Consider the following 18,680-nt stretch of genomic DNA (forward strand, 5'->3'; position numbering starts at 1 on the left):
GGACCCTGAGGGTCATCTAGTCCAACCCCCTGCAATGCAGGAATATGCAACTGTTCCATCTGGGGATCGAACCTGCAACCTTGGCATCATCAGCACCACGCTCTAACCAACTGAGCTAGGAAGCTACCTTATACTGAGTCAGACCACTGGTTCATGTAGCTCAGCACTGTCTGCTCTGACTGGCAGTGGCTCTCAGGGTTTTGGCAGGACACCAGAGATTGTGCATGCAGGGAAAGTAAAGTTACACTAATATTAAGATAAATTACAGGACAAAAATTGGAAAAGATGGGAAGGATTTGCTGAAATAGCTAACCGAACTAGAATACAAAAAAGGGAGGTGTGAGGAGGTCAAGGAAACAAGCTAATGAAAGATAAGTTATGGGAAGAGTTGCTGTGTTTTTTAATTGTTTGTATTTTTCTGTTCTTTTTTTTCTTTCTTTTATTCATTGTGATGTGTTGACTTGCTTTTGTTTAATATGGTGTTTTTACTTTTGCTTTTTGTAACCCTTAAAACTTTAATAAATATTATCTTAAAAAAAAGAGAGAGATTGTGCATGCAACACAGGTGCTCCACTACTGAGCTAAGGTCCTTCCGAGTATAGGGCAAGTATATAAACTCAATTAATAATAATAACAACAACAACAATAATAATAATAATAATAATAATAATAATACCTTTCTGAGATCTTCAGGTGAAGGGTGGTATACTACTACTACTTACTACAATAATAATAATAATAATAATAATAATAATAATAATAATAATAATAATATACAACAACAATGCAACCCACAGTAATGAACGCAGGTGGCTCAGGTTGAGATGGAGATTAAGTCTACCTAGAAGTCAGCCCTATTCAATCCAGTGGCGCTTACTCCCCGGTAAGTGGGGTTAGGAATGCATGCCAAGCCACCCTTAGGTGTACCCTGTGTATCTCTGCCACCATCTGATGTGCCCTTTCTGCTATCATTGCCAGTGACACAGCCCTCTCCTTTGCCACGAATTTGCTTGGTCCCTTATCGTACACCAAACGAGTGTCTCTCGTCATTATGTAAGAGAAAAAAAGACTGAGGGAATCTATCGATCGCCGTTTGGCCGGATAAATGCCCTGGCTTGTGACATTACATTAATGCTAAAGTGCTCTTGGGTGGTGAGTGGGGTGGGAAGGCAGTGATAGGGTACATGATGGAGAGGACAGAATGATGGGGGAGGGGAGGGAAAACAAGTCATTAAAAGGTTTTGGTAATAAAGATACATTTCCCTCAATACACCGACTTATTTGTTGTCTCAAATCTCCCTCCCATCCTTTCTGGCTAGGTTTTGGGACACAGCCAGAACTCTCTCTCCCAATCATTCCCAAGTCCACTGCTGTTAAGCCATGTTATGAGGGGGAATTTCAATTCAGTTTGCATTTAAAGTGTTATTTTCCTAGAAAAAGAGGTGCCGGAACTCATCGTGAATACCTCCTTTGTTCTCTTAGTATGGCAATGGTGCCCACCTGAGAGGTGAGCTCTGGTGAGTTACGGCTGGGGGGGGGGGGAAGCCCCAGATCTACCTAATTCTCACTTTGGGAAACGATAAAAGAGCCATTCTTTGAAATTCGCACTACTCTGAATTTTGCAATGCGGTTCTCAAGCCAAGAAACGTTTACAAAAATCCATATAGCAGGAGTGACTTGTCCTTTAAAAAAACGTGTATTGGTGCAAATGACATTATATTAGGGGAAACTGCTTTGCGGAAATGTGTTTATTGGGGGAAATGACATACGAACTCATGTATTAGGAGGAATTTGTACTAAAACGCTGATGAATTTTCATGAGGACTTGAAAAAAAATGTGTAAATGCGGAGAGCTACTGAACTCAAGTTTAGGAAAAATAAGAATGTGAAGGAAGCAGAGACTGACAGAGTTTCCCATTCCTTGCCACATAACAGCAATGGTTGCTTTTTTAAATTAATTTTTTAAATTAATTTTATAATGAATGGTTTTAGAGTGTTGTTTGTGCTGTACTTTTCTACTGTTTTATTGTTGTTAGCCGCCCTGAGCCCGGCTTCGGCTAGGGAGGGCAGGATATAAATAAAAATTATTATTATTATTATTATTATTATTATTATTATTATTATTATTAGGGTGTGGAACAGCCAGGCGTAACTTCTATTTTATATCTGGGGAAAGGCTAAAAATTAAACAAGGATCAATTGAGATATTGTGGAAGGGGTGGGTGGGAAACTTGTCTATATCTTTTTTAAGTGCCTTCAAGAAAGACTACAGATTTTCCTCAAAGGATAAAACTGGTCAGTGTGTATTTTTCATTTACACTATACAGTCTACCCCTGATGAGGATTTTGAAAAACTTAAGTTGAAACTTCAAAAGCATTCCTAAAATGGGTAAACAACATAAGAGCGCACACCCAGATGATATATATATAAAGGGCTTCTTTTCTATACTCCCTCAAGGGAGTTGGACTTTCTTAGATCTCTTGTAGAATGACCAAGTCTCTTATTTCACAGAGGGCAGCCCTCTATTTGCAGGGCTCTTTGGTCCAACTCTGGCTTAAAGATAAGGTCCCCTCCAATGTGTGTGCGTGTGCGTGTTGTATTTAATTACAGTCATACCTCATGTTGCGTCTGCTTCAGGTTGCATTTTATTCGGGTTGCGGACTGCTGAAACCCAGAAGTACCAGAACGGGTTACTTCCGGGTTTCGGCAGTCACACATGCGCAGAAGCGCTAAATCGTGCTTTGTGCATGTACAGAAGCACCGAATCGCAACCCACGTGTGTGCAGACGCCGGTTGCGAACGCTGCGGGTTGCAAACGTGCATCCCGCACGGATCACGTTCACAACCTGAGCATCCACTGTCCACTGAATCCTTGGCAGATTTATACTGGATTGCCTTGTGGACAGAATATCACTTTCTGCTTCCCCAATGCACCCTTGCTGCCTGGAGAGGCGCTCTTTCAGCAAGTGGAACAAAAGCTGGACCCTCAGAATATTTGTGGTATAAAGGTTTTGGGATTTCAGCAGGAAGATATGGAGCTGGTGCTGAACGGAAATGAAGCAGTATGCCTGCCATGAAGCTTTTGCAGACGCAAAGCGTATTTGCCATGAGATGGTGTTTAACTGCTCCAGTGCCATCACGGACACAAATTGTCATATATCTGCAATAAAAGGGATGCCTGAGAAGGAAGGAGAACACTGGGGAAAGGGAAGTTGCCTACGAGCGGTTAGGACATGAAAAGTTAGGCTGAGCAGGAGCAAGGGCTCATCTTCTTCCCCACTAAGACAGGATGGGTTTCATTTCAATGGAAGTAGAGCAATTCCTTCTACATTTGCATCTACACGTAAATAAGTCAGCATGTACAGAATGTATGTACAGTGGTGCCTCGCAAGACGAAAAGAATCCATTCCGCGATTCTCTTCGTCTGGCGGTTTTTTCGTCTTGCGAAGCAAGCCCATTGACAGCTTAGCGGATTAGCGCTATTAGCGGTCTAGCGGCTTTTAGCGATCAGCTGTTAAGCGGCTTATCAGCGGAACAGCTGATAAGCGGCTTAGCGGCTTAGGAAAGGGGGGAGTGTGAAAAAACCCTGCGGGAACTCGCAAGATTTTTTCGTCTTGCGAAGCAAGCCCATAGAGAAATTCGTTTAGCGAAGCGCCTCCAAAACGGAAAACCCTTTCGTCTAGCAGGTTTTCCGTCTTGCGAGGCGTTCGTCTTGCGGGGCACCACTGTAGATCCATGTCCTTTTTTGTCATCTCTTTTTTCAGGAGCGGGTGTCAGGACCAGGTCAGTAATAACTCACACGGTGCCAGTGAATTTATTCAAAGAAAATGACAACTCAGGAAGCCAGGCCTAGTGAGCGCAGCAACACTTGAACAAGTTCCAGTGAGCTCCCACGGCTGGTTTTTGCAGTTGCATACACTCAGTTCCAGCCACGATCCATATGCATCCTGTCATTTCTTGGGAAATATCGCTGTTTGGTGCATTTCCCCTCAAACCAGCTTCCATCTGATTTGCAAAGGTCAAGCCGTGTGGTTAAGCTGAGGTGTGTACATCTGAGACAGCCTTTGCACATGTGCAGAGGACCACTTCACTGAATAGGAGTTTGGCGTGGGAAAACTAATCAGGTAATGCACATCGCGTGAAGGCACCCTCGCCGCCTCTCCAGTGCGTACAGCGACGTAAGAAAAAAGCCACTCCAAACACAGCATGGGAAAACGATCTCATTGTATTTGAAGCTGCTTAAGGAATACATAGCTTCTCTCTCGCCATGAGGGGCAGGAATAATTGGACATTTCGAAACATTCCCCCCCCCCCACAAAAGGACCGTGGCCGATAGCGGTTTCTTGCTGAGAGAATGCAGCGATGAAGGTGGGGAGGGGGAAACAAAGGCGATGGTGGCTGTGGGTGAAATAATCTGGGGGTGGGGAGAAGGAACAGGCTCTGGAAAAGCTCCAGCCCAAGTAGCCAAAGAGGAAATGCAGAAGCCGAACTTGTGGCTAATAAGAGAGAGAGATTCAGTAGCTGCTGTTCTTGAGCGAAGCAGTAGGAGGGAGTGGAGCAGTGTGGGAAGGAAAGCTCCTCTCTCTTTCTCTTCTGCTGGTTGCCTGTGTTACATGCTCTGCCGAGAGAGAGAAAGAGAGAGAGAGAGAGAGAGAGAGGGAGGGAGTCTTCGCTGGCAAGCCAACTGCACTGAACTGCAGCAGCATCGTCCCCCCCTCCAGATCAAATAGCCCAAGCCACCAATAGCACACAGCAAAAGAGAAGAAAGTGACCACAACTCCACAGTGAGAGTCAGGACAGCACCTTCCTACCACGCCAAGCACAAGCCAGCCAAGATTTGAGCCGGGATTAAGCTGAACAACTAAAAGAAGACTTCTTGTTGCTTTTATTTTTTTCGTGGGGAGGGGAAAATGGATCCTCTATCCCTTCCCCAACCCCACTTGAGCCTGTCGCCAGCTCCCATGGGATAGAAGGATTTGACATTAAATTCACTTGTATTGGATGTTCCTGGGCATTAGTGTGTTGTTGTTTTTTTGTTTTCTTTTAGAAAAAGAGGAACTATATATATTTTTTCCTCCAGAGGAGTGGGGGGGAAAGTTGGATATTCTTCTGTTTCCCCCTCCCCCTGCTTGTTTCCAAAGATTTCTGCCCTTGTGGTTAAAATGGAGCGGTGGATTCTCGACCCGAGGGCCAGCACAGCCCAAGTCTTGTGGGAAAAGAAGGAAGATCTAAAGAGGATCCCTACTTTCTCGGGACTTACAGGAAGGTTTTGGGATTTGGTGGGATCCATGCAGTGAGAGGTAAGTGATGAACGGGGCGATGAGGCAGTTGCAAATCGATGCATACCAATGTATAATATATGTACAGAGCTGCAGGGGGCCGTATCGGTCTAGCAAGTTTTTCGGAAGGAACTGGAAAGAGCCATCTCATAGTGAATTACTCAGTCATGCCACAATCTGTAGCTATGAAATGAAGGCAGAGAATCGAGGAATGGAAGGGAAGGAGCAGCTTCTGGGAACCGGAGGAATCCTCAAAGGTGAAATAGCACCGGCGTGGGCTGGCTTTGAGTCAGAGAATCATGAGAGATAGAAGAGACCTTTGGAGATAATCTAGCACAGTTCAGCCTTTTAGTTTTCAACTACACACACACACAGGGTACAGATGAGTTTTAAATAGATATGCAAGAGGGCAGACTCAGCCTTGCTTGCAAGAGAAATCAGAACTAATCTCTGTTGAATGATCCTCAGCATGTATACTCTTTGCTCAAGTAGCAAAAGTCATTGGCTTGCTGGAACTGGCCGAGACCTAACCAGTTCGCTGTTCTTTGCCAGGATCCCAGTAACCTGTAGATATTAGGCGTGTGATCCAGCAGAGGCCACCAGCCAGTGGTCCGTTGATGAACTGCGGTTGACCTTTTTGTCCCCTGTGCTGAGGCCAGATCCATTGCCACATGAAACAGGCACTTATCTAGGGGGTAAAGCCCACCTTAGGCCCAGGGGGGCTTCTGAGTAAACCTGCAAAGAACTGAGCTACTAAACTAATAGTAATAAGAGGAGCAATTATTATTTTTATTTGTAGGATTTATTGAATGCCCTTCCCCATCATATTCCAGGGTGCGTTCTGATAATATCATCATGCAATTATAAAAACAAGTAAATAGTGATAAAGGCAGTGTTACATACATGGAAAACACCCCCCCCCCAAAAAAAAATCTTGGGAACTGTAGTTTACCCCTAAGAGGTACAATTACCAGCACCCTTGTTTCTAGGCTTCTTGGGTGGGAGGGAAATTGCTTTCAATGGATGTTGCAAACATAGCCAAAATGAGCTGATCCAGTCGAAGCAAAATGGACAGTATGGATCCAATGAAAGAAGTGTTTCCCACAAAACAAAATACCTTACCTGTGAAATGCAAGGGTAAAGGTGATGATAAAGACAGACCTCTAGGCAACTGCTTTAAGAGGGCGTGGTGCTCTAAATTTACAAACAGGTGCATATTTGGGAGGGCGCTCCAAACAGTGCAGAGTTCAATATTCCAAAAGAGAGAAGATCTGGAGTAAGGCAGGAAGAGTGCAGGACAATAAGGGGTAAAGTAGAAAAAGGAAAAGGAAAAAGCAGCCTTGGTTTTCACATAGCCATGCTCCTCTGGTCCTCTGGCCTGAGAGATCATTTACATTGGTGATATATGCTCTGCACTAAAATAATTGGGGGACTGAAACAGCCTTTTAAAACACTTGCTGTTTTTAACCGTCTAAAGTTTACACCATGTTAAACATTGCAGCCCTATAGACATTTATCTTTGAGTAAGTCCCAGCAAGCTGAATGAGTAGGCGTGTATAAGATTGCACTGTAAATCCTTTATAGTCTCTGCACTGCTTTAAAAACAAAACCAAACCAGGGTTTTTTCTTTTTGTCCCAAGTTCCTTTGCGATGTCTGTGATCGTGACCTCTGCGTTTCTGGATCTGCTTTGAAACTTTCCCAAAGCTCGTGTGCTTGTGTGTGTGTGTGTGTTTTGCGCACACAAGATCGCAAAAGTGACAGTGCTAAATAGACACACTTATTAGGGAGTAAGCCCATAGAACATAGTGTACAAAATAATATGTACAAAGGATTGTGCTGTTAGTCTCTGTTCAACATCTTGAATGTTCACCTCTCTGAACTCACTTGAACCACTTTTACAGATTTGGAGAATGACAAAAAAAAAAGTGTTTAAAGGGCAAAGATTCTGATTGTACCGGCTGGCACCAACCCCCAACCCCCATTAGAACTGTAATAATAATAATAATAATAATAATAATAATAATAATAATAATAATAATTTATTTGTACCCCACCCCTCTGACTGGGTTGCACCTCACTTCTGAGGAATGAACATTGAGTACAGTGGGACTTCCATTTGCTAAAACATGCATAAGATTGTGCTAATGTGAGGGTTTTCTTTTAAAAAATCATTTTTATTGAGTTTCAGAACAAACTCAATAATATACTGAATAAAACCATACTGTATTCGGGAGGGGGGGAATCAGTCCTCCTCATAAAGGAGAGGTTTGTTAAAAAACACACACCCTGTTTTTATAAGCATCCCTTGAAAGTAATTTGATTTTTCATTATTATACTGAATGCATTTTAAGTCTGCAAATACATCCATGCATTTATTAATGGCGTTGAAGAGGCAACAAACACATCTACGTTAAATGATTATGGGTTTTATTCGATGGTATCCCTACCCAGAGGAGCCCTATTGAAATTAATGGGCGTGACTCCTTCAGGTCCATTAATTTCAATGATTCTGCTCAACATAGAACTTAGCTGGTTACAGCCCAGTGAGAACATGTTAGAATTCAGCTAGGGTTTTTTTGGGGGGGGCAGTACTCTTTGAAAAGAGAAGGAGGCTATCAGGCTAGATTTCCTCTCACCAAATTACCTGTTTTAAGACTCCATTTCTAGAGATGTTTCTCCCTCCCTACCCCATTTCTTCTGGAATAATGAGTTGCCTTGTCTTATGTCTTTAAAAGCAAGGAAAGAGTCTTAGAAATGTAGAGTTGAAAGGGACCACAAGGGTCATCTAGTCCAACCCACCAACGTATGACTTGAACCCACGACCCTGAGATTAAATGTCTCGTGGTCTACCAACTGGGCCAGATTTAATTCACAGCCACCAGTGGCTGACCCCGCTGAATGTGAAATGGATTGTGATAATTAGGGATATACAGTAGTTGGATAAAGCATAAGATGCAGAAAACTTAAACTTTAAATATAAGAACCTATGGGAGGGAGGGAGTCTGAAGGTTCAGAGAACCCTGTAATTTAATGTTTGAATTGATTAGAGTTAAAGTGTATAAAAATGTGAAAAGCTAATAAGAAATTTATAAAAAAAAATCCCTATAACTCAAAAAAGAAAAAAAGAAAGTGTTGCTAATTCCAATGACACAACTAGGAAGTTTCCTACATAATATACATGAATCATTCATCCAGAATAAGAGAAATAACTTTTGCAACTGGTACTCTAAACCCAGATAGATAGATGATAGATAGATAGATAGATAGATAGATAGATAGATAGATAGATGATGATGATGATGATAGATAGATAGATAGATAGATAGATAGATAGATATAGATAGATATAGATAGATGATAGATAGATAGATAGATAGATAGATAGATAGATAGATAGATAGACTGACTGCTTCTATACAGAGCAGATCCTGTTAGCTATGCCTATGAATTTCAGTGGATAGGACTAGCACGCAATACAACCCAAAACCTTCCTCTGTGTGTTTTGCAACCCACACTCCATTGGTTGCCTCCTTGCTTATCCACCTTCCTGTCAATCTCAGACAGCAATGAGCTGACAATGTACTCCTGTCCCCACTGGGCAAGCTGAAAACTATAGTGCTAATCAGGAAAAGCAAAATCACACATCTAAAAAGACATTGTGCTACAGGAATAGCAACATCTCTCTACAAGAGCTGGCAATGATAATTTCCCCTCCGAGTATTATATTTGGAAAGTGCCTTCAATTACCACCTTAATGTCTCGCTGTCTGGCTTGGTGTGGTGGACTAGAATAGCAGGCATCTTTTAGGAGCAAGAATCCTAGAGGGAAATGTACTGGCAGAGTAGCACCTTAGTGTGTCAATTTCAGACCTGTTAACGCGGCGAGAGTGTGATCACAGCAAAGCTGCGAGGCTGTGTGTGTTTTAGAAACCTTTGTTCCGATGGCAGCCGCCTGCTCTGTAAGAACAGCGCAAGCAAAGAATCTATTTTTGCCGCTTGTTCTTAGAAAGATCTGTGGTGGCTTATTTACCAGCACATATTGAGATCTGGCAATTTTTAGGGAAATGGTCCATACTGAGAGATTGGAGTTCTTACAACCAAAGTCTGAGTGCACAGGGGGTTAAGAAGCAAATGGCCTCCTCAGACTGGGAATCTGGGCACAGAAACATCACTCATACCTTCATAGATCCAAAGGCCACATATTTGAATTGTCCATGGAAAACAGTATTATCAAATCCTATAAAAATAGCTCCCCCATCCCCACTGGTACTTCAGCAAATCTGCAGCCTGGATGCTGAACTAATATTTGCCTCTCCCAAGAAGTTGGAACCCCTCTATCTTTTGGACAAACTAACTGGGAAAATTAGATATGCCTGAGACCAAAAGTTCACCGAAGACTGGGGAAAGTTTGTAGAGTATCTGAAAAATGTATGCGATATACAAACAACGCTAGTGGGGTTCCGAGAGGCACTGTAAAAACTGAGAGATATTGTCAAAAAAGAAATATAAGGGATAGGGAAGACAAATGGCAATATGCATAAAGGGAATGTATAATTAAGAGATAAATATGGATGATTGCCAGAGAAGCTGAAGGAAGTCCAAAAGAGATGCTTTGTTACAATTTGGATAAAAATTTACAATTGTATTGGAAAATTAATATTTTTTTTTTTTTTAAAGGAACCCCTCTATCTAATTATTAATAATTGTGCTCGCATGTCTTGCCCATCCACTCAGGGCATCGCTACAGGTAAAGTTATCCTCACGTTCACCCTGTGAAGTGGGCTAGACTGAGAGACCATTGCTGGCCCCAAGTTGCCTAGCAAGAGCTTCATGGCCAAGTGGGCATTTGTATCCTGGGCTCCCAGGTGCCAGCCTGAACTGTTACTATACCACACCTGAGCGATGGAGGGAAGAGGCTGCCCAAGGGATTGGTCCAAGATCACCCAGTCTTCTTCAGAGCTGCGTGGGGATTTGAACCCAAGGCTCACCAATCCAGCTGCAAAACAAGCCACGCTACCTTTCTAAGCCCATGGCCACTTTACTGTGAACTCTGAAAGATCTTTTCCCTTATACAAGGCACTGTATAGAGAGCCAGTGTGGTGTAGTGGTTCGGAGCGGTGGACTCGTAATCTGGTGAACCGGGTTCACGTCCCCGCTCCTCCACATGCAGCTGCTGGGTGACATTGGGCTAGTCACACTTCTCTGAAGTCTCTCAGCCTCACTCACCTCACAGAGTGTTTGTTGTGGGGGAGGAAGGGAAAGGAGATTGTGAGCCGCTTTGAGGCCTCTTAGCGTAGTGATAAAGCCGGATATCAAATCCAAACTCTTCTTCTTTTTCTGCTGTCCTCTGGAGGAGCAAGCAGAAGACGTTAGCACATCAAACCATTGGTCTTTCCAGCTCAGTATTGTCTACACCAGGGATGGAGAAGCTGTGGCCCTCCAGATGCTATTGGACTACAGTTCCCATTATCCTTGACCACTGGCCATGCTGCCTGTGGCTGTCTGGTGGGAGTCCACAATATCTGGAAGCTACTGTGTTGTCTACCCTTGGTGTAGACCAGTGCTCTTCAGCCTTGGGTCTTCATGTGTTCTTGGACTACAGCTCCCATCACCCCCAGTCATCTTAACCAATGGTGATGGATGCTGGGAGCTGTAGTCCAACAGCATCTCAGGACCCTAGATTGAAGAACACTGCTGTAGATAACTCTGAGACAGATGGACAGCTTCTTCCAACAGGAAAGATGCCAGCAAAATGCCTTAGGCCAGTCCTAAAGCCCATTGCCTTTTAAAACTGAATGTTTGCTTTTCTAGCAACGTTATTAAGATGCAAGGGTTAAAATATCATTCCAAGGGTGCGTCTACATGGCCTGTTTGCTCAATATTCATTCTGATTTGTTTGCAGGGAGATTAAATGGCACTGGTTAATTTATTGAACCTTCATTATGATTTGTTTGCGGGAACGGTATGCAGTGTTGAACCAAGCAGGTGTTAAATTACTCTACCCCAAAGAAGGGATGTTTTTTGAAAGCTATGGACTAGAAATGGCAAAGCTGACGGCAATATTAAGAGATCAGAACAATGAGCTTTTTATAGAACAATGGAGGCCTTTTTTGGACTATTTGGAAAAGCATGAAACAAAATCGCGGGCAGGATTCGAGATAGGAGCAGCGAAACAAAAATGATAAAGTATTAGAGGGATTTTGGTAACACACGAGAATTTGATCTATAACGCAGTAGAAAAGAGTTTGAATGAAAAGACTGCGGAAGTGTGGGTGGGAAGTCAAGACATGAAACAATGTAACTATTTAATCTGAGGTTAATTAGTAAAAAATGGAAATTCAATAAAAAATTATATTGGGGAGGGGGGGAATTAAATTACTTCACCCCACACGTTCTGCTGCCTTTTCTCATCACTCGTCTTACTGCTAAAGGTCTGAACTTTTGGGGAAGGAGGCTTGTCACACAAGACCAGAATTGTGCAGCATAAATAAGCTGGTATGTGATTGGATCTCACCTGAAAATAACCGTCTTGCAAGGGCCCTGGAACTTTAATCTTACAGTACCCTTGTCAGGAAGGTTAAGCTCAGAGTAATAAATTATTATTATTATTATTATTATTATTATTATTATTAGCAGCAGCAGCAGCCTGAATTCACCCATCACATGTCAGGACTGGCAGAGATTTAAACTTGAGATTTCCTAAAACAAAATCCAGTAGGATAGCAGCTGCTCGGTTTGGGAGATAGTTGCGATTACTCAGCGGCAAATCTTTGTTGTGCCTTTAGCAGCCTCTCCTTCTCCAGAAGCCAGCAGGCAAAGCTGTTCACAGCACAGAGGCAAATATCAATCAATTGTCAATGTTTGCAGATCAAGCTGCACAAGAGCAGAGGTTGGTAAAAAAAAAAAGTTGGTAAGTCTGTCAACAAGGGAAAGGTGGGATCCTGCACATTCTTTTATATATATAGAGAGAGAGAGTGTGTGTGTGTGTGTGTGTGTGTGTGTGTGTGTGTGTGTTAGAGTTGCCGGTATTTGATAGCTGAGTTTTGTGAGCCCCCTGGTTTGCAAACTAAATTAGGACTTGAGTTTGAATTTGACCTCTGCCAAAGAGCTTCACTTCACTCTACAGCTTTAGGAAGACACCAATTCAACCCCAGCTCCGCTGCCCCATCTACTTCAAAGACTCTGTGGTAAAAGAGATGAAATAAAGCAGATCTGGGGCTCTGAAGCCTTGCTCTGCACAACACCTTTGCCCTACATTTCCATGCATCTCCCTATATACATAAAAACGTAATGTTGTCATCACACAGCCCCCATGGGGTGATTTCTAATCATCTATATACAGGCAATGGACTTATTCTCAAGAGTATGAATCCTTTTTTAAATGTAAAAACAGCACCACTCAGAATTAGGGCAGCAGGCTCAGGTTTTGCGAAATTACTGTACAAAAATCTTGTTTTAGAAGGGGGAAGAAGTCCTAATTGGAGAGGGGGCACTGAACAGCCCACTGGGAACTTAGCATGCTCAGTAGGCATGGACTGTTGGAGAGAAACCCAGAGGGGAGGAGAAGGAATGGAGTAACCTGGAAAATGGCATGGCTGGCTGGAAACCTGCGCAGGGCATCCTATACGACAACATTTTGTTGCAGCTCTCATTTGTTTACATCTCTTTCTAGCTTTTGAAGGGAGGTCCGGGTTGCCAACTTCTCCCCCCCCCCCCCAACTTGGGCTATGGATGGTTGCATAACAACAAGCAGGGAGATCCTGCAGAGGGGTTGCTTTTTTCGGTCAGAAGATGTCATGCTTGGGGAAGGTTCCTCTGCTGTTTTGCTTTTTGTGCCCCGCAGCTGTTGGAGGCACAGGAAGCTCGCCCAACAAACAGGGGTGGGAACTTGAATGAGTTATTCTTGTTTGGCTGGCAGGTGGGCTGTGCTGGATGTGATGAGGGCGCTTCTCTAACTTTGGAAGGAAGGCCAGGGGCTAGGAAATGGGCTTCTCTTAAACTTGGTCTGGTGGTTGGTGACCGTTCTCTGCTTCTCTCTGGGGCACGAGGCTTCAAGATGTGGTGAGAAAGCCAGTCCTGTTACATTTGGGGAGCCTCCTGTTCATTCAGCCAAATGAGACTCTGGCTATGTGCCCCAAGTCCTGCCCTGACAGCACCCCAGTCTAGGAGGATCAAATAATCACCATGTTTTCTTGAACATTTGGGGCACAAGGACCCAGGGCAATTGGGAAGGGCCCCAAATTTGCCTTTCCCTGGAATGACCTCCTGGCTAAGCCTGGGTTTATCACCCTGTATGAGTTTTGCGCCTGTAGCCACAGGTTCTAATCTCAGCTAAAGCAAGCCACTGCCTCTTGCCGTAAATTCCGCTTGTAGTCTGGAATATGTCGGCTAATAGAGCCAGTCTACCTTACAGGGTTGTTGTTAAGGCTGCCAAAATAGTGAATTGGAGAACACTTAGGAAAAGCATGCTCATCTGGAGAGAGGGACAAGGAGGAAAGCTGAAAGGACTTTGGGGAGAACGGAAGCTGCTTTGCAGTGCCTTCCCACCCATGTCTGCTCAGAAGTAGGGATGCATTTTGTTTGAACATCTCAGTGCTGAGCTTCACTGCACAGATTTTCTTAAAATTCTCATTTCGCTCCTTGATCTCGCTGACAAGCAAGTTATTCCCCCAACCCCTGGTTCTGCTAAAAATATGAACTATTCTTGCATATGATATACATTATTATCTGTGATATTATACACATATGACTATAGATTCCAGGTTTCCTAAAGTAACCAGTAGATGAACAGGTACTTACAACAATGCACATAACTGTATAAAAATACAGTTTGGTTTTTTATTGCTTATAAAATCATGATGTAGAAATACAGAGCAGAATGGGTGTGACTCTTCCGTGTGTATTATGTGTGTCCTATTCATGAGCTGCTTGGATATAAGCAGGCAGATGATGCAAAAGAAGGTTTGATGTGGGCAAGGCTTGGCTGAGATGGAATATGTGTATAAATCCATTTACAATTGATTCCTCTTCCAGCTCTACTCAATAGTAGACCCTACTGAGGTCAATGCAGTTTATTCCTGGGTAAGCATTTTGCAGGCTGGCAGACATCTATTTATGTATATGTCTGCTTTGCATGGTTCTGGAATCACTGTATGTGAATAAGAAGATAATAAAGTTTAATTTTGCTAGCAGTTTGGAGTTGATGAAATCTGAAGTGAATTGCAGCCTGAGCTTTTTTATTGAGGTCTGTTTTTATTATCCTCATTCGTTCTGGTGTTCTATTTCTATTACTGAAGCTCAGGTGTGAGCCTCATTGCTTATCTCTCTATACTACCGTATTTTTCGCTCTATAACACGCACCTGACCATAACACGCACATAGTTTTTAGAGGAGGAAAACAGGAAAAAAAATATTCTGAATCAAATGTTGTACTAAACTATTTAATAAACAACCGGTATATCAGAATCATATTACAACCATGTAAAGTGAACAGCAGTCAACAGTGGCATTAAGAACCATCATCACTGTCATTAACAAATGAAGAGAGAATTTTAGGTTCGAGTACTCTTCTAGTCTTCTGTGAACCCCAAGAACTCATCAGTGCTAGAGTCAGAATCTATGAAGTTCAGCTGCTCACAATCACTGGCATCACTTTCTTCGCCATCTTCATATAAAATCTCATCTTCTTTTGCATCCAAACCATTGCTAATGCCACATTTTTTGAATGACTGTGCAACGATTTCCTCCTTCACCAAGTGCCATTATGTTTTCACCCCATTAAATATTTGAGGGAGTCATCCCCCACCCCCCATTGTGGTATGTGAGGTGGGGCTTACCTGGCTGCCCCCCAATATTGTTTTAAGTTGGAAGAGGAAGGGAGGGAGGGAAGGAAGAGAGAGGGGGAACTCACATTTGTGCAGCTGCCTTGCCTCGAACGGGAGCAAAAAGAGGAGGAGGAGACACAGGGACACGAGCCTTGTAAGCCGCTTTGTTTGAATTTACCGGTGAGGTGCTGGGGGATGGACGGAAGGGGATGCCCTCTTTGTCCCTCCTTCCAGCTCATTGTAAAGAAAGCAGAGCCGCTTACATGTGTGTAAGGGAGAACCATAGAGCAGGCAGACACTGAGAATCTGAATGCGCTCAGCTGTTGCCGGCTTCCCTCCCAGCGACGGAGGAGGAGAGGAGAGGCTGCCGAAAAGCCATAGAGTAGACAAGCCAGCAAGCAGGCAGACAGGCTGTGCTCAGCTGTGCCGGCTTCCCTCCCAGCGACGGAGGAGGAGAGGAGAGGCTGCCGAAAAGCCATAGAGTAGACAAGCCAGCAAGCAGGCAGACAGGCTGTGCTCAGCTGTGCCGGCTTCCCTCCCAGCGACGGAGGAGGAGAGGAGAGGCTGCCGAAAAGCCATAGAGTAGACAAGCCAGCAAGCAGGCAGACAGGCTGTGCTCAGCTGTGCCGGCTTCCCTCCCAGCGACGGAGGAGGAGAGGAGAGGCTGCCGAAAAGCCATAGAGTAGACAAGCCAGCAAGCAGGCAGACAGGCTGTGCTCAGCTGTGCCGGCTTCCCTCCCAGCGACGGAGGAGGAGAGGAGAGGCTGCCGAAAAGCCATAGAGTAGACAAGCCAGCAAGCAGGCAGACAGGCTGTGCTCAGCTGTGCCGGCTTCCCTCCCAGCGACGGAGGAGGAGAGGAGAGGCTGCCGAAAAGCCATAGAGTAGACAAGCCAGCAAGCAGGCAGACAGGCTGTGCTCAGCTGTGCCGGCTTCCCTCCCAGCGACGGAGGAGGAGAGGAGAGGCTGCCGAAAAGGCAGCAAGAGCGGCTCCTCCCGCCTGCATTCGCTCCATAACACGCACACACATTTCCCTTTATCTTTTAGGGAGGGAAAACTGCGTGTTATGGTCCGAAAAGTACGGTATATTTGAACTAGTCAGTCATCATCACACTGCCTTCATTGCCTGCTTCCCAAAGTCTAAAGCAGGGGTCAGCAAACTTTTTCAGCAGGGGCCGGTCCACTGTCCCCCACACCTTGTGGGGGGCTGGACTATATTTTGGAAAAAAATAATGAACAAATTCCTATGCCCCACAAATAACCCAGAAGTGCATTTTAAATAAAAGGACACATTCTACTCATGTAAAAACACGCTGATTCCCAGACCGTCCATGGGCCGGATTTAGAAGATGATTGGGCTGGATCCAGCCCCAAGGCCTTAGGGAGGGAAGGAACAGGAAGGTAAAGGAGGGAACATGTCTATAGTAAATAACCTGGAGGCAGGAGGGTTAAGGGAAAGCCTGGCAGAGGAAAGGAGGGTCTCTCTGTGTGTCAGTTTCCCCACAGAGTTCTCTTCAGCCACCATTTATGGACCCACAGCTGCCCCTCTGCCTCCACACTTACTTATTTACTTCATGAAATTTAATGCCACTGACTGGTTGGTTGCAGAGGAACAGTGGGATGAAGAAGGCCCAGTGCCTGGGGGGTTGTGGTGGGATGACCATGAGTGGCCAGAGGGACAAGAGGGAACAGGCTGGGACAAGGAGGTGTTGGAAGCTGAAGAGATAACAAGGCTTAGGACTCAGCTATACAGCTGAAAATAAAACATTTTAAGTGCAATATACAAATGTGACACAAGATGGCGACAGTGAGCTATGGCAAATTCAATGTCTTTTTCAAAACATTTTTTTTTAAAAAAAAGCATTTTCACAGCATTTTCAAAAAATATGTGTGTAGATTCCACCTCAGTGAGCAGGGAGAGTCTGTGGCAGACAGAAGTCCAGACTCAGAGGCAGAAGCTGAAGCCAGGAGAGGAGGGAGGCCAGGAGGCAGAGATGGGTTAGGCTTGTGAAGAGTCGCGGGTGTCTCCCTCTCCTGCTGTGACAAGCTCCCTTCTCCCAGGTCTGCCAAAAACAGAAGAGGCATGAAAATAAGTTAGCTCCATGCAGGCGCAGTCTTGGGGAAAACCCTAGAGAGGAAGGCACTTAGGGAAAGTGGAGACCTTCTGTTTCTGCAGCTGCTTCATGAGGGCCAGACCTGCTGGAAATGAGTTGCTGTGCTCTTTAGGCCTGACACACCTGTTTTTTCTAATAAAGAGTTAACACAAACTTGCACAGTGCGATTTACATCTGGCTCGCTCCTCTCATTGATATTGGGGGATGGAGTTGTTTGCAAAAAAAGACAAAATGGTAATATAATCACTAAAAAAAAATCTACAGTCAAAATCCAAGACATACAAAAAGTAAAAACTGCAATAGGAGAGACTAAAACAAATTAAAACTCATGCAAACTGTTTTAAGAAAAAACTGCTCCTTTTCCCTTATCCAAGAGCCTGTATAGAGTCCTTAAGTGGATTCCCTATCAGTGGGAGAGAAAAAAGAGGCTAACCAGAGTATATTGAGAAGCAAAGTGGCTAGTAAGCCTGATCTTTATTAAAGGTCCTCACTCACCACATGCAGGAGGGAGGCGAAAACCCAGAACAATGGTGCACAAGCCCTTATATAGACTTTTGAAATTGCCCCCCTGTAGCCCAGGACCGGGACGCGGGTGGTGCTGTGGGTTAAACCACAGAGCCTAGGACTTGTCGATCAGAAGGCCGGCAGTTCGAATCCTCGCAACGGAGTGAGCTCCCGTTCCTCAGTCCCTGCTCCTGCCAACCTAGCAGTTCGAAAGCACGTCAAAGTGCAAGTAGATAAATAGGTACCGCTCCGGCGGGAAGGTAAACATCGCACATACATCACAGAAGGAGGCGCTCTCCAGCAGAAATCCTGATTGCCAGAATATCTGTTAATGGTCACTGACTGCATTACCTGGGCCGCCTGGCCATTCTTTTGTGATGGTTAATACTTTAGTTCCTGAATCCGGGTCACAGGCTCACCCTATTCATACACAAATGCAGCCTTAAGACAGGATTTGTAAGCAAAAGACAGTGGAGAGGCTTTCCTGTTTCCTTCCTAATTGCAGAGAAATATTTGAGGTCAATTTGGGAGAGTCGAAATGGCTTCAGGATTGCTCTCCCGTACTATTTCAGACACGTGGTTTATATACTTATATATCCGTTTGCCTTGTACATTTACGGACATTTCCTCTATATTTGGGACCTTAGAATTCTGATAACAAAGCTCTCTAAGCAACTGGGCAGGCTGGCCGAAATAAGAAGTTCTCCAGCAACTTCACAAAATGACAAGGCAGAAAATTGTGTAGCCGTTGCCTGAATGTGGTTTGAGGGTGGGCTGAGAGCCAGCTAACTGGCTCTGAGTTCTCCTCGCTAGAGCCTGTCCTGTCAGGTGCCACCCGCCTTGAGAAACTGGAGTAACTCAATATCTCCGTGTGGTACACTGTAACCTTTGACAGTCTGCCACGGCGAGACTGGGAGATCCTCAAAGGCTGCTAAATGCAGCCTTCCTGGGGGGAAGTTT

The 18,680-nt window shown here is 44.4% G+C and overlaps 1 protein-coding gene across 4 annotated transcripts in view; it reads left to right on the forward strand.

Annotated features, from left to right (window-relative positions):
• The first annotated feature begins 4,623 nt into the window (after positions 1-4,623).
• LOC309329211 (ATP-sensitive inward rectifier potassium channel 12) overlaps positions 4,624-18,680 on the forward strand; it is a 60,812-nt gene continuing 46,755 nt past the window's right edge. For 2 of the 4 annotated variants that reach the window (XM_081839891.1, XM_081839893.1), the window contains exon 1: positions 4,624-5,301. Coding sequence is in view for 1 of the 4 variants with exons in the window: in XM_081839890.1 (XP_081696016.1) it covers positions 13,337-13,341 (5 nt within the window). In the remaining 3 variants the exon portion in view is untranslated. Of the gene's footprint in view, positions 5,302-13,168; positions 13,342-18,680 lie in introns of those variants that run through there. The other 2 variants (XM_081839892.1, XM_081839890.1) reach the window with 1 other exon arrangement.

The sequence above is a fragment of the Podarcis erhardii genome (genome assembly GCF_964252035.2).
Source record: "Podarcis erhardii genome assembly, chromosome: 14".
Lineage (NCBI taxonomy): Eukaryota > Metazoa > Chordata > Lepidosauria > Squamata > Lacertidae > Podarcis > Podarcis erhardii.